The sequence below is a fragment of the Chrysochloris asiatica genome, unplaced genomic scaffold (genome assembly GCF_000296735.1).
Source record: "Chrysochloris asiatica unplaced genomic scaffold, ChrAsi1.0 scaffold00004, whole genome shotgun sequence".
Classification (NCBI taxonomy): Eukaryota; Metazoa; Chordata; class Mammalia; order Afrosoricida; family Chrysochloridae; genus Chrysochloris; species Chrysochloris asiatica.
Genome location: NW_006408522.1, coordinates 5814164 through 5838701, shown reverse-complemented (window position 1 = coordinate 5838701; position 24538 = coordinate 5814164). Strand labels below are relative to the sequence as shown.

The following is a 24538-nucleotide window of genomic DNA, read 5'->3' as shown; positions in this document are numbered from 1 at the left end:
TCGACCTTGTGTACCAAGGGGGTGGGAATAATCCTCACGATAGAGAGGATTATTTGTCATACTGCATCCACTTACAATAGGTTACTTTGTCATACTGCTCCTTTGTCATACTGCATCCACTTACAATAGGTTACTCCTTGTTTTTCCTATTCTTTCTTCCTCTAGTCATGTTCTGATCATCCAGTCATTGATGCCAGATCAAATGGGTACTATCTGCAAGTGTGGGTGTTCTTGTGCATCCCCCCTCACTTTATATCAGCTGTTTGCTTCACACTCCGTTCTAGTCCTCTGGGGCCATGTCCCTGACTCTGGGCCCAGGAGTCCCCAGTTCTCGTCATATTGCTGGTTAACCAGGTCTCAATCCAGGTTAACAACCAGAGTCTATTGAATGTGGTCTATTGAATTAGTTCACAACTTCATTGCTGTTTTTCCCCATCATGCCCTTATCGGTGACCAACGTGGTCAGCAGCAGGACCATATGCCTGCTAGTGTATTCCATTTGAGTTTCAGTCTTGGAAGGGGGTTTGCCTTGAGGGAACCTGATCACTTGCCTTGATGGCTTCCCGGGGAATAACTTGCTTGTTCTTGTAGTAGGCAGTTGGACTGCTGGATTTTTTTGGTTGTTGTTGTTGTTGTTGTTGTTTTCCTGCTGATCTTTCTTTCAAGAAGTATCTTTTGTTCTTCTAGCTGTTCCAGATGGTCTGCTTGTCTTTTCGCGTGGGGATGTCCCACCTCAGAAGATTCTGGATGATGATCAGGATTCCACCTATGGTCTTGTGCAGTGCAAAGGCTTTGCAGGGAGCCTCCTTCACTGGGCAAGTTCTAGCCCCATTTTAGTTATTCCAAACAGTTATAGGCTGAAGACAGATTTACAAGCTTTCTCTGGTGATGTTTCTGGCTATTCCTCTCTCTCCCCTTCAAGTGTCTGTTTTACATAGTAGGCAAGGGAAACCAAGATTCAACAAACAGCCAAGCATCTTAACATCATTTCCCTACTTTTACCCATTCAAACCATGCCTCAATCTTTGTATCCACAAGCCCAGTTGTTCCATGTTTGTGCTCAGATCATTATTTACCTCTGTCCCATTTAACCCATGTAAAAAGATAATTTTCTTAATTTTTCACAATAACTCTATGCCGTATTTCTCCTTCTGTGACTGACTGATTTCTCTCAGCATAATGTCCTCAAGGTTCATCCATGTTATGCGGTGGCTTCCTGCTTCCTTGTTGTTCAGGGTAACGTAGTATTCCGTTGTGTGTATGTATCAAAGTTTGTTTATCCATTCTTCCATAGATGGGCACTTAGGCTGTCTCCATCTTTTTGCTATTGTAAATAGTGCTGCTATGATCATTGGTGTGCATATATCTACTCGAGTTATGGCTCGTATTTCTTGTGAGTATACCAAGTAGAGGAATTGCTGGATCATAAGATATCTGTATTTCTAACCTTCTGAGGAAGTGTCATATTGTTTTCCATAGTGGTTGGAGCATTTTGCAATCCTACCAGCAATGTAGTAGGGTCCCAGTCTCTCCATATTATTGCCAACACTTACTGTCCTCTACTTTTTTCAACTTTGCTATTATTGTTGGTGTGAGATGATATCTCGTTGTTTTTATTTGCATTTCTTTAATGGCTAGTGATCGTGAACTACATATGTTTGTTGGCCGCCCGGATCTCCTCCTTGGTGAAGTGTATATTCATGTCCTGTGCCCATTTTTTAATTGGGTTATTTGTCCTTTTCTTGTAAAGGTGTTATAGGTTCCTCTATATTTTAGAAATTAGTCCCTTGTCTGATGTGTTATGGCAAAAGATTTTTTTCCCATTCTGTGGGCTCCCTTCTTACTCTTTTGATGAAGTCTTTTGGTGGTCACAAGTTTTTAAATTGTTAGTATTTCCCATTGATCTATTTTGTCTATTTTTGTTTGTGTAAGTTTCAAAATGTTTGGTAGTCTGTGTATGCCCTGTATTAGAGCTCTCTCTCACATTTTCCCCTATTTTTTCATTGATGACCTTTGTAATTCTGGGATTCACATTTAGGTCTTTCATCCAGGCTGAGTTGGTTTTTATGTAAGGGGTCTTTTGCATATCGCTTTCCAATTCTGCCAGCACCATCTGTTGAAGAAACTGTCTCTTCCCCATGCAATATACTTCGGTACTTTGTTGAAAATCAGTTGGCTATATATGGATGGGTTAATTTCTGGAATTTTAATTCTGTTCCATTGATCAATGTATCTTTCATTATACCAATACCAGACTGTTTTGAGCACTGTAGCCATGTAGTAAATTTTGAAATCGGAGTGAGAGACTTCCCACCCTGTTCTTAAGCAGTGCTTTGCTTGGTCTCGTTCCTTTCCATATAAAGTTTGTAATTGTTTTTTTCATCTCTTTGAAGAATGTCATTGGAATCTGGATTGTTGTTGTTGTTGTTGTTGTTATGTGCTGTGGAGTCGGTTCCAACTCATAGCGACCCTGTACAGGGTTTCCAAGGCCGTAAATCTTTACGGGAGCAGAAAGCCTTCTCTTTCTCCCGCGGAACAGCTGGTAGTTTCGAACTGCCGACCTTGCGGTTCACAGCCTGATTCGTAACCACTACGCTACCAGAGCTCCCTATTGGAATCTGGATTGGGATTGCATAGATGTGTAAATTGCTTTAGGCAGTATTGACATTTTCTCAATGTTAAGTCTTCCTATCCAGGAGCATGGTATATTCTTCATTTTTGTAGGTCTCTTTTGGTTTCTTGTAGTAGTGTTCTGTAGTCTCTTTGTATAGGTCCCTTGTTTCTCTGGTTACATTTATTCCTAGATATTTCATCCTTGGGTGGCTATTGTAAATGGTATTGTTTTCCTAATGTCCTTTTCAGCACTGTCGTTATTGGTATATAGGAATCCAACTGATTTTTGGATATTGATCTTATATCCTACCACTTTGCTGTATCCTCCAATGAGGTCTAGTAGCTTTTTTACTGAATCTTTGGGGGTTTCTGTATATAGGATCATATCGTCTGCAAATAGAATTTTACTTCCTCTTTGCCAATTTGGATGCCCTTGATTTCCCTATCTTGCCGTATAGCTTGGCTACAACTTCCAAAACAATATTGAATAGGAGTGGTGACAAAGGGCATCCTTGTCTGGTTCCCATTTGCAGAGGGAAGGCTTTCAGTTTCTTTCCATTGAGAGTAATGTAGGCTGTTGGTTTTGTATATATGCTCTTGATTATGTTGAGAAATTTCCTTTCAATTCCTACTTTGTTCAGTGTTTTTATCAGGAATGGATGTTGGATTTTGTCAAATGCCTTTTCTGCATCAATTGATATGATCCTTTGTGTTTTTTTCTTCTTTTTTTCTTGTTTATATGGTGAATTACATTGATTATTTTTCTAATGTTGAACCATCCTTGCATCCCTGATATGAATCCCACTTGGTTATGATATATTATTTTTTTGATGTGCTGCTGGATTCTGTTGGCTGGGATTTTTAGAATTTTTGCATCTATGTTCATGAGGGATATTGGTATGTAATTTTCTTTCTTAGTTATTTCCTTCCCTGGTTTTGGTATGAGGGTTATGCTTGCTTCATAAAATGTATTAGGAAGTTTTCATCCTCTTCTATATTCTGGAATAATTTGAGTAGAATTGGTGACAACTTTTCCCTGAATGTCTGGTAGAACTCATCAGTGAAGCCATCTGGACCTGGACTTCTGTGTTGGGAGTTTTTTTGACCCGATCAGTTTCTTATATTGTTATGGGTTTGTTCAAGTCTTCAGATTCACTCTGTGTGAGTTTAGGCAGGTTGTGTTTTTCTAAAAATGTATCCATCTCTTCTAAGTTTTCAAATTTGTTGGAGTACAACTCTTCATAGTATTCTATTTTGATTTCTTTTGGTTCCATTGTGACATCGCTCATGTGGTTTCTAATGTGTGTTATTTGTGTCTTCTTCTTTTCTTTTGTTAGGTTGGCCAATGGTTTGTCAATTTTATTAATCCTTTCAAAGAACTTGCCCTGTTGATGTTTTTAATAGTTTTTCTGTTTTTTATCTCATTTATTTCTGCTCTAATCTTTATTATTTCTGTTCTCTTGGTGATTGTAGGTTCCCTCTGTTGGTCTGTTTCTAGTTGCTGGAGATGCGTGATTGTGTTAATTTTGATTCTTCTTTTTGGATGTGCACATTTATTGCAATAAATTGTCCTCTCAGCACCCTTTCACCATGTCCCAAAGACTTTGGTATGTTGTGTTTTTATTCTCATTTGTTTCTAGGAACTTTCTGAATTCATGGTTTAATTTATTCTATTATCCAGTCGTGCTTCAGCAGGGTGTTATTCAGTCTCCATGTATTAAACTTTATTTTCCTTGGTCTTCTTATTGTTGATTTCTAATTTTATGGCATTGTGGTCTGAAAAGATGCTTTGTAGTATTTTGATGTTTGTAAATTTATGGAGGCTTGCTTTTTGACCTAACACATGGTCAATTCTGGAGAATGTTCAATGTGCACTGGAAAAAGAATGTATATTGTGCTGTTGTTGGGGTGAATGCTCTGTACACGTCTGTGACGTCAAGTTGGTTGATTGTGCTCTTTAGTTCCTCTGTAGCTTTGTCAAGTTTCTTTCTGGTTGTTCTATCCTTTTTTGAAAGTGGTGTATTAAAATCTCCCACTATAATTGTAGGTTTATCTATTTCTTTGTTCAATTCTAGCAGGATTTGCTTTATATATCTTGGAACTCTTTCATTTGGAGTGTAGATGTTCATTATGGTTATGTCATTTTGCTCAATTGACCCTTTAATCATGAGATAGTGTCCTTCCTTATCTCTTTGTTGTTTTTGCCTTAAAGTTTATTTTATCAGAGATTAGTATTGCCACTCCTTGTTTTTTATGGCTGTTAGCTTGGTATATTTTTTCCATCCTTTCACTGTTTTTGTCTTTGTGTGTAAGGTGTGTCTCTTGCAGGCAGTAGAAGGGTCTTGTTTTCTTATCCATTCAGCTACTCTCTGTCTCTTTACTGTTGCATTTAATCCATTGACATTCAGTGTAATTATTGACAGGTATGGATTACCTGCTGTCATTATGTTAATTTTCTGGGTGCTGTTTGTTCCTTTGTTCTGCATGCCTTCTTGTGTTCATATTTTTTGTAAATTTCTTGTCGGTTTCTTCTTTGTTCTAATGTTTCCTTGTTCTGCTTAGATCTTCATTTTCATGGTAAGTTGTGAAGTATTAATTTTCTTTGGGGTTACCCTATAGTCTGTTAAGTTATCCCTGTGTTTAAGGCAGTCTATTGTATCCTGTCAACTATTCAACTTCCTCACCACCTGGATCTCTGTTCTATGTTTTTCCCTTCTTTAATATTGTTAATATTTTGATCTTTGTTAGCCTCACAGGTCCTCTGACTTCATTGCTGAATTTTGTTCCATTCTGAATTCTGCTATCCATCGACCAAGTTCCAGGTGGTGTTGCCACATCTGTCAATCTCTGGTTGTTGTCTATTCTTTCTGGCTTTCATTCCAAAGAACTCCCTTTATGATGTTTTGAAGCTCTGGATTGGCTTTAACAAAATCTCTTAGCTTCTGTTTATCCTGAAATGTTGTGACTGCACCATCTTATTTGATTGACAGTTTTTCTGGACAGACGATTCTTGGTTGGCAGTTTTTTTTTTTCTTTCAGGGTTTTATATATGTCTTCCCATTGCCTTCTTGCCTGCATGGTTTCTGCTGAGAAGTCAGAGCTTAATCTAATTTGCTTAACTTTGTAGGTGACATTTCTCTTTTCCCTGGCTGTTTTTAGGATTCTCGCCTTTTCTTTGATTTTGGAGAGCTTGATTATGATATGTCTCAGTGATTTTCTATTGGGGGTCTATCCTTCCTGGGGTTCTCTCAGCTTCTTGAATGTTTATCTTCTTGTCCTTCAAGATGTTAGGAAAATTTTCTTCCAGTATCTCTTCAACTATCTCTTCTGTGGACTTCTGTGATTCTTCCTGTTCTGGAATGCCAATAATTCTTAAGTTATTCCTCTTCATGTTACCCAGCATGAATTTTAGACTCTCTGCAAATTTTTTAATGCTTTTTTCTGCTTGCTCTCCTATCTTAGCAGTATTGAGAGATTTGTCTTTCAGCTCGCTGGTTCTGGCTTCCATCTTGCTGGTTCTGCTCCTCTGCCCTTTCAGTGTATACTCCATTTCTGATATTTTATTATTAATCATCTGGACTTCTTTTTGCAGATTTTGGATTGTTTCCAGTACTGTATCTATCTTGTTTAATTGCTCCTGTAGCACTTTCCTGACTTCTTCCTTATTTTCCTCCTTCCCTTCTCAGAGCATTTGAATTTGTTTCCATATTATTCTTCTGAATTCCTTCTCAGGCAGATCCAGAGCCTGCTCTTCTACTGGAAAGTTTGTGTCTGCTTCCAGCTTATTTGTCTCAGTTAACTTTTTTCTGTTTTTGGACATGTGTTGATATTTTTAATTGTGTTTTCTTGGACATTTTCAATAGTTATATGTTTTTTTAATGCTTAAATGGATGTATATTGCTTTTTGTTAAACTTTCTGAGCATCTCCTGGGTGATATGATCTGGAGATAGGCTTCCCTTTTCACGTGTAATGCCTATCAGCTGGTTTTGGCTCTTGTCCAGGTGGTGGGGTACTACAGGGTATGCTTGTAGCTTGGCTATATGTTGCTGTCCCTTCTTGGGTAAGGTAGGGGGAGAAGAGTGAAGCCAAAAGGACCAAAGACAGAAACAATATAAGAGCAGAGACAGAAACCACCAATCAGAAACAAAAATGAAATTGTGATTGACAATGTTCACTGGCCTTTACTAAGCAAAGAGTCCCGCCTAGGTAAACTATGTGGTGGTGGGTTCCCAGGGTCAAAACGTTATAAGATACAGCCTGTGGGTTTCCTTTATGTGCCATTGGAAAACTGTGGGTACATTGCTGGACCTTTTTGGGGGTATGCTCCCACCCTCCTGAAGGAGTCTGGGCTGTGCAGTGAGGGCATGATTGGGGGGAGGGGGTGAAGAGGAGAGATATGTGAAACATGAAAAGTGAAAGATGAAAAATCGGTCACACCTCTCCCTTCAAGGGCACTGCTCCGTGGCTTCTAGAGCTGGGTTGCTGCCTCTGCTTGGCTGTCCTATTTTCAGTCTTGTTGGTTTGTTTTACTTTAACTACTTCTCTATCTGGATTGATTTCTGGATGTTGTTGTCATATATGGTAATCTAAAGTTATTGTCTGCTTTTGTTGATTCTCAGTCCAAAGAATATCCTTTAGCGTTTGTTGTAAATTTGGTCTGGTCATTACAAATTCCTTTGATTCCTGTTTATCAGGAAATGTTTTAATTTCACCATCATATATGAGGGACAGCTTTGCTGGGTATATGATTCTTGATGACAATCTTTTTGTCTCAGAGTTTTGTATATGTCATGTTATTGCCTTCTTGCCTGCATGGTTTCTGCTGAGAAATCAATGCTTAGTCTTACTGGTTCTCCTTTGTAGGTAACTTCTTATTTTTCCCAAGCTGTTCTCAGGATTCTTTCCTTGTCTTTGATTTGGAAAGTTTGATTATGTTATGTCTTTGTGGTTTTCTACTGATTATCTACCCTGTTAGGGGTTTGTTTAGCGCTCAGATGCTTATTTTTCATCTTTCATGATGTTGGGGAAGTTTTCTTTCAATAAATCTTGGACAATTTTCTCTGTGCTTGTCTTTTTCTGTTCTGGAAATGTGATTACCCGTAAGTTGTTCATCTTCATGGTGTCCCAAATAACTCTTAGGCTTTCTTCAGATTTTTTCATTCTTAGTTCTGATTGTTCTTCTAGCATCCTAGTATTGAGAGCTTTATCTTCAAGCTCATTAATTTGGGCTTCCATTGCTTCACATCTACTACTTTGCCCTTTCAGTGTATTGTCCATTTCTGAGATCTTAGTGTTGATCTCATATGGAGCTCTGGTAGCGTAGTGGTTATGAGTCTGGCTGTGAACCGCAAGGTCAGCAGTTCGAAACTACCAGCTGCTCCGCGGGAGAAAGATGAGGCATTCTGCTCCCGTAAAGATTAACAGCCTCGGAAACCCTGTGCAGGGTCGCTATAAGTCGGAACCAACTCCATGGCACATAACAACAACAACAACAAGTGTTGATTGTATGGATTTCTATTTGCCAGTTTTGTATTGTTTCAAATTTTGCATTTATTTTGTCTTTGTTCTTGTAGTGTTCTCTTGAATTCTAATAAAGATTTTATTGTGTGCTCCTTGCTTTGAAGGTGCACAATTATTATTGTTTTGAATGATTTTTCAGTTAGTCCTTTTACCTTTTCTTCCTCAGAAAGGTTTTCTGTCTCTGAATCTGTTTATTTGTTTGAGCCATTTTCTCTTTTTTCTTCATGTGAGTGAAAATTGTCTGTTCTCCAGGGCATTGTGGAGTTGTTGTATTTGTAGAAAACATCAGTGCAATTGGTACCTGAAGGAAAGAAATCTCTGGAGGTCTCCTTAAAATCAGGGAGCTCCTGAGGTGGTTATGGAAGAGATGTGACTGCAGAGTTTCTTGTCTAGGTGGCGTTCCTATTAGGCTCAGTGTTACCTATGTACAAGGTGCTCAGTCCAGAAACAGTTCATAGGGCCCTTTGATGGAGTTGGTTTTAGTGTCTGTTAAGACCACGGGGAAGCTGAGGGCAGTATGACTGGTTAAATATTGGTCTGGAGCCGCGCCCACCTGAACCCAGGCATCAAATTGGCACACCATTGTGGTGCAGCTGGCCCCCACCTCACACTGGCGTGGCCTCCAACCACACAGCTCCAGACCCTGCTGGTCTGCACTGGGGGCCATTGAAGGTAACAGCTGACCAAACTTCTGATCACCAGGGAAGCGTGGGGAGAAAGAAGAAATTATACCTTTCCTATTCCCTGTGGGAGTCTGCTCTGTCAGACCTCCCTTAACTGCCAAAGCTGCTCACAAGTGGTTGAGCAGTCAGTCTCCTTCTCTTGTCAATTCCCTGCTTGGCCTCTCATTCCAGCAAGCACTCCATCTACCTCTCTAACCTTTCTCCTGAAGTTCAGGGTGCCAGAATTTTCATCTGTGTCTGTTTTATTTTGTTTCTTGTCTCTTTGTTTTAGAGGGTCCATATAGTCTGCCTAGTCTGCCCTATTGCCGCAAGTCACTAGCCATTGTATAATTTTGTAAAATCATTTTTAAAGGACCGGTTTCATATACATAAGAAATGTTTTTGTATTCTGCTAAAGATGACCTAATTACTAATTGCTATGTTTCAAAGTCTTGTTTTCTCAGAAGGACAGTGTTACTGTCATTGTTCTTCTGTAGTTATAATAAGTGGGTTAAACAGAACTGCATATTGAAAAGAATATTTTGGTGCCAGATCCTCAGTTGCTTTGTTAAAATTGGCCTTATCGCATGAAAAAAAACAACTGCGTGCTAATGTGCAAGTTAAAATGTATTATGTGTGATTCCTTATCGCAATTGCTTATTGACTTGCTAAAACACCCAGGCACAGTATCAATTTTTTAAAAAGCCTTAAACATCTTTCTTTAAGGCAGTTAATCATTAAAGACAAAACCACTGCTTTGTACTTTTTTTTTCTTAGCTCTTTTCCCCAACTCGTCTGAATTATGTTAAAGATATATACTTTATTCTTAAGCATTTTTGTCCCTCTTAAATATATCTGCTATTTATAGATGCCATTGAGTTGGTTCTAACTCATAGCAACCCTGTATACAATAGAAGAACACTAACTGGTCCTGCACCATCCTCACAGTTATTGCTGTGTTTGATCCCATTGTTACAGATGCTGTGTGGCTCCATCTTGTTGAGCATCTTTCTATTTTTGCTGATTCTACCAATAATGATGTCCTTCTCTAGGGGACTGGTCCCTCCCAGTAACATGTCCAAAGTCTTGCCATTCTCTCCCTTCAGAGGAACATTTTGTCTGTACTTCCTTTAAGACAGGTTTGTTGATTCTTTGGCTGTCCATGGTAGATTCACTGTTCTTCACCAACATAATAATTCAAATCTACCAATTCGGCAGTCTGCCTTACTCAGTGTTCAGCTATCGTGTGAATATTTCTACAAATGTTAACTGTACAAGTATTCCTACAGATTGTTAATTACCTTTCTCTGCTTTTCACCTAAATTTCTCCTCCCTCCCATATTACCATGAATTTCTTTTGGGAAGTATCACCTTAAGGCTCTAGGTTACATGAGTATAATTGCTGCTTTTATTTTCATTATCCATGTATTGTTGTTGTGATGTGCCGTGGAGTTGGTTCCAACTCATAGTGACCCTGTATAGGATTTCCAAGGCTGTAAATCTTTATGGGAGCAGAAAGCCTCATCTTTCTCCCACAGAACAGCTGGTAGTTTCGAACTGCTGACCTTAAAGTTCGCAGCCTGATTCGTAACCACTATGCTACCAGAGCTCCTTATCCATGTATTTTGTATCACTAAAAAGAATGTAATACATGTAATAGCATATTTCATTTTAGAAGGAGAAATTGAGGAGCTTTTGAATAAAAATGTGAAAAGCTAGTGTTCACTGCCTACATGACGTTTAAAAAAGACTCTTAAAAAGCATTCTATTGTGGATTCCAAGTCTTCTTTAAACTTAACACCAATAGGAACTGCCCACAGAGCCATGTGATCTATCTTGGCAGCAGCTAGGGCTTTTGGTGATTTCATTACTGTGGTTCCCTCAAGCTCTTTATACACACTGATTAATATTTTCCTTGCAGTTATCGCTGTGATGATTTTGTGGTTAATGACACCAAGCTGGGACTGGTACAGAAAGTCAGAGAACACTTGCAGAACTTGGAAAAGTAAGTAATAGGCCTTGGGAAAAAGAAGAAATGAAATGGGGGCACTGTTAAATTTTGGGGTGGGATTTTTATGCATGCCATGCTTAGATTCTGTTGCTGATATTCCAAGAGTGCATTGGATATTTATTGGGTCCTGACCAAGTATTGATAGACCTTTCCACCTTTTCACTTTATCCAGGTTTTTGTTTGGTTTGGCCTCAGTTATAATGCAAATACATATAGCAGAACATTTGCCCTTTCAACATTTTTTACATGTACAATTCAGTGACATGAATTTTCTTCATCATGTTGTGCAGCTGTTACCAATATCTGTTTCCAATTTTTTCTATCACATTTACCAGAAATTTGTTGTTGTTAGGTGCAGTCAAGTTGATTACAACTCATAGCAACCATATATAGTGTTTCTGAGGAACGACTGTTGGATTTGAACCACTGACCTTGTGGTTTGCTATTGCTTATCCTACAGTGCACACCAGAACTCCCTAATGATGACTCCTTCTTTCTCCCTCCTTCACACCTATGGTAAACAGTAATAAACTCTGGTCCCTCTACCTATGCCTGCTCTAGCTGTTTAAGTAGGACTGTACAATATTTGTCTTTTTGTGACTGACTTATTCAAATCAGTTTAAGGTTCTCAGTGTTGGTCCATATTGTAACATATAGCAGGACTTGATTTCTCTTTATGGCAGAGTAATATGCTGCAGTCAGCAGTGATACAAATGTAGCTGTTTGTGTTCCTGCTCTCAGTTCTTTTGGGTGTATACCTAAGAGTTGGTAAGTTAATATGGTGGTTCTATGTTTTGCTGTTTGAGGGTCTTCCAAATTGTGTTTCTTAGTGTCTGCACCATTTTATAATTTCAGTAGCAATGGATGATCTGCATCATATTTGTAATGCAACTGAAATATCAATTTAAAAAAAACTCCTTGAATTTGGACATTTGAAACTGTATAACGTTGGTTGATGGTCATAGCTCTGAATTTATTGCATGTAATAGTTGTCATAAACCATATACAGGAGGCCAAGAGGTTTTTAGTTATTGCTTTCCAATTTATAAACTACTCTGTTTGTGAGGACAGTTTGGGGAGTTCAAGGAAAGGGCATAAAACTATAAAACCATTATAAGTTACTTTTGGTAATAGAAAATCCATGCCAAATGTATTTTGAGATCTGTTTAGAAGCACTGATTTATTCATTATTTTTATGGGAAATTTGATTTAATGATCATATTGTCCATTTTGAAGCTGATATTTCCTTTTTAGTATGGGCAATATATAATTTGATGTTATAATGAGCTGTGAAATGCTTTGTCATCACCAAGAAATTATTTTATGTTCATAAAGTTTTCTTACTATAGCCAAATTATACAGATAAACTCACTAAACTAAACATTCAATCAGTAAGCAGAAGCCTCTGACCCTACAGTAGATAGAGCCCTGGCCCTCAAACGACTACTAACTTATGTGAGACCCATACACGTCATCCCACATCATCAGGCACAGCTCGGATTTATCTCGGCAGTTGATGTGTAAAAGTTATTGTGAAAACATAACCAAAGCAGGTACCCCTTACCAAACTCACTGCCAATGAGTTAATTCCGACTCAAAACACCTTGTAGAGGGATCAAGGCATAGTCTGAATGGGTAAAAGTGGGGAAATAATGTTAAGATGCTTGACTGTCATGAATATTGGTTTCCCTTTCCTACTACTGTAAAGTAGACACTTGAGTGGGATAGAAAGGAAACTGGGAAACATGTTTACAGAAAGCTTATAAGCCCATCTTCAGTCTATAACTTGATTGTTGTTGTTGTTAGGTGCCATCGAGTCGTTACTGACCCATAGCAACCTTATGCACTGCCCAATCCTGGGCTGATAGGAAAACCTAAAAGGGATTCTAAAACTTGTCCAATGAAATAGGCTTCCTGCAGAGTGTATAAGATCGTAGGTAGAATCCTGAGCCCCATCCAGAACCCACTAGAAAGGACAAGCAGACCATCCTGGAGCTGCTAGAGGAACAAAAGATACTTCATGAAAGAAAGACCATCAGGAAAAATCTAAAACAAAAAATAGCAATTTGATTTAGTGGTTACGAATCAGGCTGGGAACCGCAAGGTCAGCAGTTTGAAACTACCAGCTGTTCCACGGGAGAAAGATGAGGCTTTCTGCTCCCGTAAAGATTTACAGCCTCGGAAACCCTGTACAGGGTTGCTATGAGTCGGAACCGACTCCACGGCACATAACAACAACAACAACTACAAGAAAAAGCCATCAAGGCAAGCAATCAGGTTCCTTCAGGACAACCTCCCCGCGTCCCCCCAAGACTGAAACTCAGAACACATGAGCAAGCATGTAAACTTGCTGGTGACTTCATTGGTCTCCTGGTGAGTAGAAGAGGGGGAAAGGCAGCAATGAAGATAGGGGCTGAGTTCAACTACATTCCATAGATTCATGTCGAACTGGAGATGAGATAGAGAAGAGGAAGGGCTGGTTGGTCCTAAGTGTTGTGAGACTTGGTGACTCCTGATCCCATGGACAAAGGATCTAGCCACAGAGGGCTAGAACTGAGAGTGAAGCATCCAACTGATATGAAGGGAGGGGAGATGCACAAGAATGCCCAAACTTGCAAATAGTATCCATTCGACCTAGCTTTGATGGCTTGATGATCAGAACTCAACTAAAGAAATTTGATAAAGGAAGCAAGTGTAAACTGCTACAATTTGATGAACTTGACCTATACTTAAGGATGTAGTAGCTCAAAATACCAACTGCAAAGGAAGGAGTCTTCACATCAAGTATCAATTCTATTCCCTTTGTATACAGGGTTGATAGAGGTGGGCAGCTTAGACATTGGCTACCTATAATAGGGGGAGTGGGAGAAGACGATAAAGGCACAAAGTGACTGGCTTACATATTTTCAAGAGGGAGTTTAGTTTCGGAGTGTGTGGGGGAAGGTAGAATCCCCACTGAATAGTATTCATCTTGTCTAGATGGGTCTGGTGAAAAGAGATGGGGATAAGATTCTTATGATTCAGTAGTGAGTACTTGTTATCATGACTAATTGTGACTGTTAAAACTGTAAAGGTAGAAGTTTTGTAACAAAAAGAGGGGAGTAGTTAATCTGACTGTCCAGGAACATAGGACCCTAGGATCATCTAGGGAGAAGAGCACGAACGGAATATGGGACTCTATCCAGACAAGCATTGACACCAGAGAAGAAGGTAGAGATGAAGGCACAAAGAAATAGAGCAACTGAGGACTCTGGACTCATGGAAAGAGAAGGACTGGGTGCTGGCGGCCAGGAGGCTGGCTTGCAGAATGTGCCCTTTGGTTGTTTAAATGATTATATATTCCTGAGTGTTTTTGTGTACATCTCCACATCAAAAAAAAAAAAAAAAAAAACCCAAAAGAACAGAGGAAATAGAAGCAAATACTGTTGAATGATGATGCACGGAGGAGATTGTAATCATTGCAATGAAATGATGAGTGTAAAACTGATGTTCTCCCATGTAAACTATCACTCAGTTCACAATAAAAACTTAAAAACAACAACAGCAACAAATGTAGAACAGAGTAGAGCTTCCCCAGAGGGTTTCCAAGGTTGTACATCTGTACAGAAGCACACTGCCTCATCTTTCTCCTAAGTAGTGACTGGTGGGCTCTAACTGCCAACCTTTTGGTTAGCAGCCAAGCGTTTAAACCACTGTCCCACCAGGGCTTTATAGGGGTCCCTTAGCTAACAACGTAAACCAAGTAGAATATTTTTAAACTGTATACTGAACGGAAATAATACAAAATAATTTTTTCACATGAAACACTGTAATAGTTATGCCTGTCTCAAAGTATTTTTTGTTGTGTTACCTTTTGGCTCTTTTATTCTTCAAAGTACTTTTTCCTTCATTTAGTCTCGTTCCTAAATAGAGACACAGGGACAGATGCACAGATCCAAAATATCTACTTTGTCTGAAATTGCTCACAGTTAACTGTAAAGCTGGAGGTTCTTGCAGTGACTTATACAGCATTACTCTTTGCCATGATGTTGTCATTGTGAATATCTTACTGATTTGATTCTTTGTTATAGAAGTAGGTAGCAGCAGGTAGAATATTTTTCTGCTATGTGTATTTTTCTCTAAAAAACAACTACCATATCAAACTCAAATTTATCAAAGCTAAGTCAGAAATGAGGGAAGACGTGTAGGAATCTGCAAGTGTTACTCAGTTATAAAATCTTTTATTTCCATTGACCACTTCATCAGGTCAAAGAAGTCATGCACCACCTGTCCTCATCCCTACGTAGTCCCACTGAGAAATATACCTGCATTCTTTTTCCTTCCTTTAAACCATTAACTAAGTTTATTTTTATGTGTTTTTTAAAAATTTAATATAGGCTTTAATCTACAGTAGAAGCTAGTTTTTAAAATGTTGATTGCATTTTTGGTTAACTTAGTTTTAGACTATTGTACATATCTAGGGAGCATGGTGATTAGCCGTGTACTACAAACCACAAGGTCAGGGATTTAGCCCTACTAACTACTCCATGGGAGAAAAATGAGGCTTTCAGTTCCTGCAAACATTTACACCCTTAGAAACCCTATAGAAAAAAGGTTGCTATGAATAGAACCGACTCAATGGCACTTAACAACAACCTCATTCTCTAGAGCAGTACTGTCCATGAAAACATTCTGTAGTGATGGAAATGTTCTATAATCTAGCAATCTACTATGGTTGCTGCTATTCACATGTAGCTACTTGAAAAGTGACTAGTGTAACAGAGAAACTTAGTTTTGTGGATCTAGATAGAGAATCCTGTCAACTCTAGGAAACACTGAGGAAGAGCTTCTGTTGTAGGAAGCTAAATGCATTATTTTATATAGATCAAAGTTAACTGAAAGTTTACTCTTAGGCATTGCTGTTGGTTGTATATATACTGTGGTTATGGTTCAATTTATTTACTTAAAGAATTTGTGAAGGAGTAATTTACCATGCCACCACTCATCTGTGAGTTAGTTTGTTGTACTGTGGTAGCTTGTGAATTGCTGTGATTCTGGAAGGTGTTTTAAATACCAGCAGGGTCACCCATGGTGGACAGGTTTCAGAGGAGCTACAAGCAAAAAGTCATTTAAGAAGACAAGAAAAAAAGTAAAGATTAAAATGGATGTCAGAAGAGACTCTGAAACTTGATCTCCAGCGTAGAGATGCTAAAGCAAAAGGAAGAAATGAGGAGGTACAAGAGCTGAACAGAAAATTTCAAAGGTCAGTATTACAACAAAATGTGCAAAGATCTGGAGCTAGAAAAGCACAAGGGAAGAACATGCTCAGCATTTCTCAAGCTAGGGGAAATGAAGAAAATATGAAAGCCTCGACTTTTATTGAAGGATTCTTTGGGCAAATTATTGAATGATGCAGAGAGCATCAAAAGAAAATGGAAGGAATACACAGAGTCACTGTACCAAAAGGAAATGGTCAATGTTCAGCCATTTCAAGAGATAGAATATGATCAAGAGCCAGTGATACTTACTGAAGGAAGAAGTCCAAGATGCATAAAGGAATTGGCAAAGAACAATGCACCAAGAATTGATGTAACACAAACTGAAATCTTTCAAGAAAGTGAGACATCACTGGAGGCACTCACTCATCTATGTCAAGAAATTTATAAGACAACTATGTGGCCAACTGATTAGAAGAGATCCATATTTGTGCCCATTCCAGAGAGGTGACACAATGGTATGTGGAAATCATAGGACAAAATCTTTTATATCCCATGCGAGTAAAGTTTTACTAAAAGTAATACAGAAATGGCTGCAGCCATACATTGACAGAGAATTTCCAGAGTTTCAAGCTGGATTCAGAAGAGGATGTAGAATGAGGGTTATCATCGCTGATGTCAGATGGACTTTGGCTGAAAGCAGAGAATACCAGAAGGATGTTTACCTGTGCTTTATTGACTACACAAAGGCCTTCGATTGTGTGGATTATGACAGGCTATGGACAACATTGCGAAGTATGAGTATTCTGGAACACTTAATTGTGCTCATGAGGAACCTGGACATAGCCCAAGAGGCAGTTGTTTGAGCAGAACATGGGAACACTGAGTGGTTTAAAATTAAGAAAGGTGTGCAGCAGGGTTGTATTCTTTCACCATACTTATTTAACCTTTATTCTGAGCAATTTATCCGCGAAACTGGCTTATATGAAGAAAAACGTGGCATCGGGATTGGAGGAAGACTCATTAACAACCTGTAATATGCAGATGGTACAACCTTGTTTGCTGAAAATGAAGAGGACTTAAAGTACTTACTGGTAAAGATTAAAGAGCATAGCCTTCGGTATGGATTGCATCTCAGTGTAAAGAAAACAAAAATCCTTACCACTGGACCAATAAACAACAATCTTATCAATGGAGAAAAGATCGAAGTTGTCAAGGATTTCATTCTTCTTGGATCAGCCATTAACACTCCTGGAAGAAGCGGCCAAGAAATCAAACACATATTTCATTAGGCAAATCTGCTGAACAAGACCTTCTTAAAGTGTTGAAGAGCAAAGACGTCAGCTTGAGGACTAAGGTGTGCCTGACCCAAGCCATGGTATTTTCAATAAGCTCATATTCAATGAAAGTTGTACAGTGAATAAGGAATATTGTAGAAGAATTGATGCATTTGAGGTAATAGTGTTGGAGGAAAATATTGAAAGTACCATGGGCTTCCAAAAGAACAAACAGATCTGTGTTGGAAGAAGTGCAGTCATAGTGTTCCTTGGAGGCTCAGGATGGCCAAACTTTCTTTGTCTCTCATACTTTGAACATGTTGTCAGGAAGGACCAGCCACTGGAGAGGGATATCATGTTTGGTAAGGTGAAGGGTCAGAGAAAAAGAGGAAGACCCCCAGCAAGATGGATTGGCAAAATGGCAGCATCAATGGGCTCAAGCGTGGCAACAATTGTGAGGTTGGCCCAGGACCAGACAGTGTTTCGTTCTGTTGTGCATAAGATTACTATGAGTTGGTACCAACTCGATGACACCTAACAACAACAACAACAATTTACCATGATAATGTGTGGAATTTCTTGTCCTCTTACCTTGGTGGTTGTGTGCCACTGAGTTAGTTCCACCTCACAGTGACCCTCTATAGGGTCTCTGAGCATGTAAATGTTTCCAGAAGCAGAAAGTGTCATTGTTCTCTTACGGAGCGGCTGGTAGATTCAAACTGTTGACCTTGCAGTTAGCAGCCCAGCTGGTAATCCACTATGCTACCAGGTCTCCTCTTACCTTAGAGTAACTGACACTCAGAGAAACAAATACACCCAGTTATGTTTTTGAAGAATATTTTTAAGTTTGATGCAGCGACTGATGGTCCAAAGACATTATATATATCATTTGGAAAGAAAAAGAATGTTTGTCCTTCCAATTAATTTAGCACTTTTAGAAAATGAGAAAGCATTGATAATTTTAGTAGTCTGTGTTGTTTAGCCATAGTTGTATTTCCTTTAGATTACTTCTCCGGATACATCATTTAAAGTGATCCTTAGAAGATACGAATTACTTTCTGATAAATTTTAAGCCAAGTGTCTCTTTGATCAAGGAAAATATTGAGTAATGATTTCAATTCAGAATTCCTGTGCTAATTCCAATTTGGCGTCTTGGTGACTTAGTAGGGTATAAGCATTGAGCTGCTAACTATCAGAGAAAAATGAGGCTATCTGCTCCAATAAAGATTTACAGCCTCAGAAATTCTGTGGGGTGTTTCTGCTCTCTCCCATAAGTTACTATGAGTTGGAATTGACTTAACAGTGAGGTTAATTATGATTTGCTTTAAGATGCTAATTGCAGCATAGTTGGAAAAAATGAATTCATAAAATTTGATATTACATACTTATAATTCACTTATTATTCCTTAAATCCAGATTATGGAGCCTTAGCGGTGGCACTGTGGGCTAGGCATTTGGCTGGTAACTGCGAGGTACATGGTTCAAGCCCAGCAACTACTCTGTAGAAAGGAGAAGAGGCTATTGGCTTTTGTAAAAGTGTACAGTCTCAGAACCTTGTAAAGGCCACTGTGAGTTGGAATTGACTTGATGGCAGTAGGTTGTTTATTTGGGGTTCTTTTGGTGACACTTGGGCTAAGTGTTCGGACTAGGAAACTAAAGTTCGGCAGTTTAAGACCACCAGTCACTCTTTGGGAGAAAGATGAGACTACCTGTTCCCATAAAGAGTTACTGTCTTGGAAGCTCTGTGGAGCGGTTCTAATCTGTCCTGTAAGGTGTCTGTAAGTCAAAATCAACTCATTGGCAGTGAGTTAAACCCAGATTATTATCTTAATCTATGAAAATGCAAAATGTATCTTTATCGTAATTAAGGAAGAAATGGCATATTATTTGAGTGTTAATATTCTATCTTAGACTAATCATGTCAACCTGTTTCCCCTTTTGTTGTGAGGAATGTTGTTGTTGTGAAGTGCCATTGAGTTGGTACTGGCTCATAGTGACCTTGTATAGGATTTCTGAGCAGCAGCTGGTGAGTTTGAACTGCTGACCTTACTATTCAAACTCACCTTGCAGTCCAGTGCTTTATCTTAAGCGCTACACCAGGACAGATCTTATCATTTTTGAATCTTCACGGTTGCCTAGGTAGATAGAATGCTGGTGAAGAAGGAGTTTATCTGAGGCTCCATCTACCAGGCCAGCTTAGTTGGGAAGCACCTGGCTGTGGCAGTTTCCAGTCAGACTCCTACCTCTATTGAAGGAGCAGTGGATATATGGAAAGCAGGGGATTTCCAAACACTGGATCCCTCAGTTACTTTAAGTAGGTGGGCCCAGTGGGCCTAATGGATCACTTCATGGCTAACAGAGCAGCCAGGCAGCACTCCAAATCCTAGACCCATAGGACATCTCAAGATTATTCTTTAACCTGCTGTGTAGCATGTATATATTAATGTATTTTTGACCAACTGCCTGTGTGTTTGTGTTTCAATAGCTCAGCTTTCACAGCCGATAGGCATAAAAAAAGAAAACTTTTGGAAAACTCATCACTAAACAGCAAGCTATTAAAAGTAAATGTAAGTAATTAAAAAATAAATGTAAGTAAAATTTATTCAAATATGAATCAGTTGAGATCTGTTAGCTCTTTTATTATAACTGTTAATGTTTAATGTTGCTTTAAGTTTTATAAACGTGTGTCTTAGATTTGGAGAATTTTCCAAAATGATTGCCACTTACACTAATGATTCTCGATGTGTAAGTACCTGTGAGTACATCTTTCCATGTCTACTCCTTTTTATTAAAATGACTGTGCTCCTCTGTGGGAGAAAGATGAGGCTTTCTACTCCCGTAAAGATTTACACCCTCGGAAACCCTGTACAGCGTCGCTATGGGTCGGAACCGACTCGATGGCACTTAACAACAACAACAACCTCTGCCTTACAAAGCAGTGTGAATTCATTTCTGTAGGATCCCAAAGATTCTTGCTTCCTTCTGTTAGAGGTTGCTAGTGCAACTTAAATGGTCTTGAAATTTCAGTCAAGTTTATTTCTTAGGACTTCTTTACTACAATGAATAGATATAAGAATATGCTTCCTTATTATGGTAACCTACATCTGTGTTGCAATGGTGTGTGAGCCATCAGTGGATTAACACAATCTTAAGGTTGACTAAATATTTTCAGATGTTGCTGTTAAGTACTGTCAAGTTGATGCTGACTCATAGCGACCCTCTATAGGGTTTCTGAGGCTTTAAATCTTCTAGGGAGCAGAAAGCCTCATCTTCCCGCTCAAATGTTTTCAGATAAACCCGTGTATTTACCCTGCATCTATCCATCTACTGTTTAGACTTGCACTTTAAAGTATAAGGATTTTGTGGAAGAAAGAGCTAATGCTCTTTCATTATGGGCAGAGATGCCTTGCATTAGGTTGGTAGATTCATCTCCTTTTGTGGTATTCAGATATCATAGTGTACTTGTAGAGCTAATCAGAAAACTAAGCTTTAGTCCTAAACACAAGTTCAGATCGTTTTCCAAGGTTTTTATATGCCATCACTGAAAAAAAAAGTTGGACCGATCGTTTAGAGTTCAAAGTTTGGGAACAAAAATACTTGGAAACATATACATATATTTTTTAAGTTTATTACAGTCTTAATAGAGAGTTATAAAGGCATTAAGTCAAAATTTTTATAAGGATTTTCCTATGTTTTTTGTTTGTTTGTTTTGTTGTCACAATGAATGATTCTTGGTACTTATTAATGCTGATTTCTTCATAAACTACCAAAGATGCTCCCATTGAGAGCAATATCAGGATGAGACTAGCCTTCTAAAAATATCTAGTCATTTTACATAGAGATGAGAAAGTATTCATTTGAAATAGTCATTGCACAGAAAAGGACCAATTCTAAATTGACTTGTTGCCAGACTTCCAAAGAGAGACTATTGCTTTGCGTTTTCAAATAGTTGGCCTTCTCTTGGTGCTGCTAATGACCTGTCTAATTGTTCCATTTTCTAGGGAAGCACCACTGCCATTTGTGCCACAGGTCTTCGGAATCTGGGAAACACGTGTTTTATGAATGCCATCCTTCAGTCACTCAGGTAATGGTCTTAACTGTCTGATGTCCATTTCTAGTGAAAAGAGTACAAGCTCTGGGTTCAGAGCTTCCCAAGGTCACATGGCTCATAAGGTACAAAAGCCATATTTGATCTGTCCTTAAAGCTTCTCAGCTTATGCATTCTTGCTCAAACAAGAAATTGTAATTTCTATTGAATTCTGATCATTACTCTGGTAAACGTGGTAAATCTAAATGAATCTATTGGTTTCATGTTTGTTTTGTGTTTTCCTTATTTGAAATGATTAAATACTTGGAAACGAGTACCCTGAAAAGAGAAGCGATGACAGCCTATAGATTGGGAGTGCTGGGTGTGGGGTGAGGGTGAGAAGGGTCGAGGGATATTTCGAACAGAGTAAGAATCAGTTTTGATCATTGGTCTATACTGTTTGTCTTGGAGTTAATGAAGAAACTCAGTGCAAGAAATTGCATTGAATGCAATTTAAATGAGACCGTTGAATGATCACAATTTCAAAATCTCTATGTAGATTTCATAGAATTTTGTTTATAGTCCTATTAAATGTTTTTTTTTCTTTTTTTCCCTTTCCTTTTACAATAGTAACATTGAGCAGTTTTGCTGTTATTTCAAAGAACTGCCTGCTGTGGAGCTACGGAATGGGAAAACAGCTGGAAGGCGGACATACCACACCAGGAGCCAAGGGGATAACAATGTGTAAGTCCCATGAATAGGTTATTTCTGGCTTTGAACTATAAAACAAATGCTTCTTACTGGTGATTCTCATTGAATTTTGTGAGTTGATAGGCACAAATACAAAAAAAAACCTTTTTTCTAAGTAGCTGGCAAGCTAAATGTTGGAATTTGTTTTCCTATTTATTGTTAACTGGCAGGCCAAATTTAACACTCTGCTTAGTGAGCCTTTGTGAATCTGGGCATCCTAAAATCAATGACATATATATATGAGATGGAATCCTGGTGTGGCACTGTAAGTTAATGCGCTGGACTGCAAAGTTGGTTTGAACCACTAGGTCGGCAGTTCAAGTTCACCAGTTGCGCCTCAGAAACCCTATACAGGGTCACTGAGTCAGAATCGACTCAGTGGCGCTTAACAACAACTTAACAACATAGATGAGATAAGAAGTTCTGTTGTGGTGCTGTGGGATAAAACACTGAACCACAAGGTCTGTTTGAACCACAAGGTTGGCAGTTCAGGCTCACCAGGCACTCCTTGGAAACCCTATTCAGAGTCACTATGAGTTGGAACTGACTCGACAGCACTTAACAACAACAAACAACAACATATATAAAATAGGGAGTCTTGGTGTGGTGCTGTAGTGTAAGCCACTGGACTGCTTGCCACAAGGTCAGCAGTTTAAATCCACCAGCTGTTCTTTGGAATTCTTATACAGGGTCACTGTGAGTCAGAACAGACTTGATAGCACTTTGCAACAACAACAAGAACAGAGAGAAACATAGAACTATGAAGTCATCATGAATACCATTAGTCAGGGTGAATTTATGTACCTGATATTTTTTTAGGTAAACCTGTCTTGGATAATAAAATTAATTTGTAGCTAGTAAGTTAATTATAAGGCTATATAGTCAGTTTTCAGTTGCTATGGAGAGAGAGGAAAATTAGAAAGTCATTATTAAAGGCCAAAACTGTATTCACATTCAGTGCAACCAGGCTTAGAAGATCTATCATATTTCATGATTATAGGAGAGACATTTTTTTCATAGCATTACTAGTACTCTGATTTATAATCTGTATCTAGTGAGTGTAATGCTTTCCGTGCCTACTCATCTCCACTCCCACAAGCACTCATTCTGAAAAAGTGTCTTCTAAGGTAACGTGGTAATACCTAGGTGGCTGAGGGAGAATGGGACAGAACAGGTTGGAATAATGGAACAGTAGAAACAGCAAAAATATGAGGGAACTTTCAAGTCAGGCATTGGAGCAGGGATAGCATGGCCTCACTGGAAATAGGATTTTAAGAGCATCTCCTTACAACAGCATATGGGATGAGCCTGAAAGTCTGCATTCAAGGAAACATCATGCTCTACAGTAATCAGGTTGGAGAGGATAGTGAAATCAAGAGGAGAAAGTAGGAGACTTCTGGAAAGATGGCAGACTAGGTAGTTGCTCTACACAGATCCTCTACAATAAAGATACAAGAGACCAAATGAAACAGCCACAGGTGAAAATTCTGAACTTCAGAGGAAAGGTTAGAGAAATGAATTGAGTGTTTGATGGGAAGAGAAGCTGAGCAGGATGGTGAGAGAGGGAGACTGGTGAGTGTCTGGGCAGACATCTTGAAATCTTGTGAGCAGCTTTGGCAATAGAAGATGGCCTGGCAGAGCAGATTCACACAGGTGACAAGGGAAAGGTGCAATTGATTTTCTTCCCCCGCTGTCCACTGTGACCAAAAGTATGGTCGGCTTCCAGTCTCAGCAGAGACCCTGTTCTCCAGGAGTTTGGGAGCTACATGGTTGGAAGCCACATAAGTGTGACATCAGGGCTGGTTGTGACACTTTGGTACACCGCTTTGGTACCTGGACTCAGGCAGGCCTAGCTCCAAAACGACAGGATCTACAGTACCAAACGGACCAACATCTAACCAGCCACCCTGCCCCCAGCTGTTCTGTCATTCTAATAGACACTGAAACCAGTTCCATCAAAGGTTTTCTTGAGCTACTTCTGAATTGAGTGCCCTAACCATAGATAACACCAAGGCCAATAGAAACTCCACCTAGGGCCACGAACTCGGCTGTCATGACCCTCCTACACCCACCTTGTGAGTGCTTATGCCCACAGAAGCCCCGCAGAAAATTCAAAAGAATGATATTTAGGTATTTTCAAAAGATTGACAGAAAGATTAAGGAAAGCAAAGAGAACATAGGAAAAACTTAGAAGAATTCAGGAAAGCACTACAAGAACAAATAGATAAAAGCAAATTTATACAAAGCCTATAATTAGGAACCCAGAAGTTTAATACTAAGATTTCAGAAATAGAAAATACATTGAAAGAGTAAAGAAGTAGATGAGAAGCAATAGATGCTCGAAGTAGGGATTCTGAAGACAAATCTCTCAATATTAGGATGCTAGAAGAACAATGCTAGAAGAAAAATTCAAGAGGTGCAAGAGCTGAACAGAAAATTTCAAAGATCAGCTCGAGAAGATAAAGCCAAATACTATAATAAA

The 24538-nt window shown here is 38.9% G+C and overlaps 1 protein-coding gene across 3 annotated transcripts in view; it reads left to right on the top strand.

Moving 5' to 3' along the window:
• Positions 1–24538, top strand: part of USP3 (ubiquitin specific peptidase 3) — a 143009-nt gene that overhangs the window by 66492 nt on the left and 51979 nt on the right. For all 3 annotated transcript variants that reach the window (XM_006831554.1, XM_006831553.1, XM_006831555.1), the window contains 4 exons: positions 10718–10801; positions 19765–19846; positions 21281–21363; positions 21937–22050. In XM_006831554.1, the coding sequence (XP_006831617.1) occupies positions 10718–10801; positions 19765–19846; positions 21281–21363; positions 21937–22050 (363 nt within the window). The remainder of the gene's footprint in view (positions 1–10717; positions 10802–19764; positions 19847–21280; positions 21364–21936; positions 22051–24538) is intronic.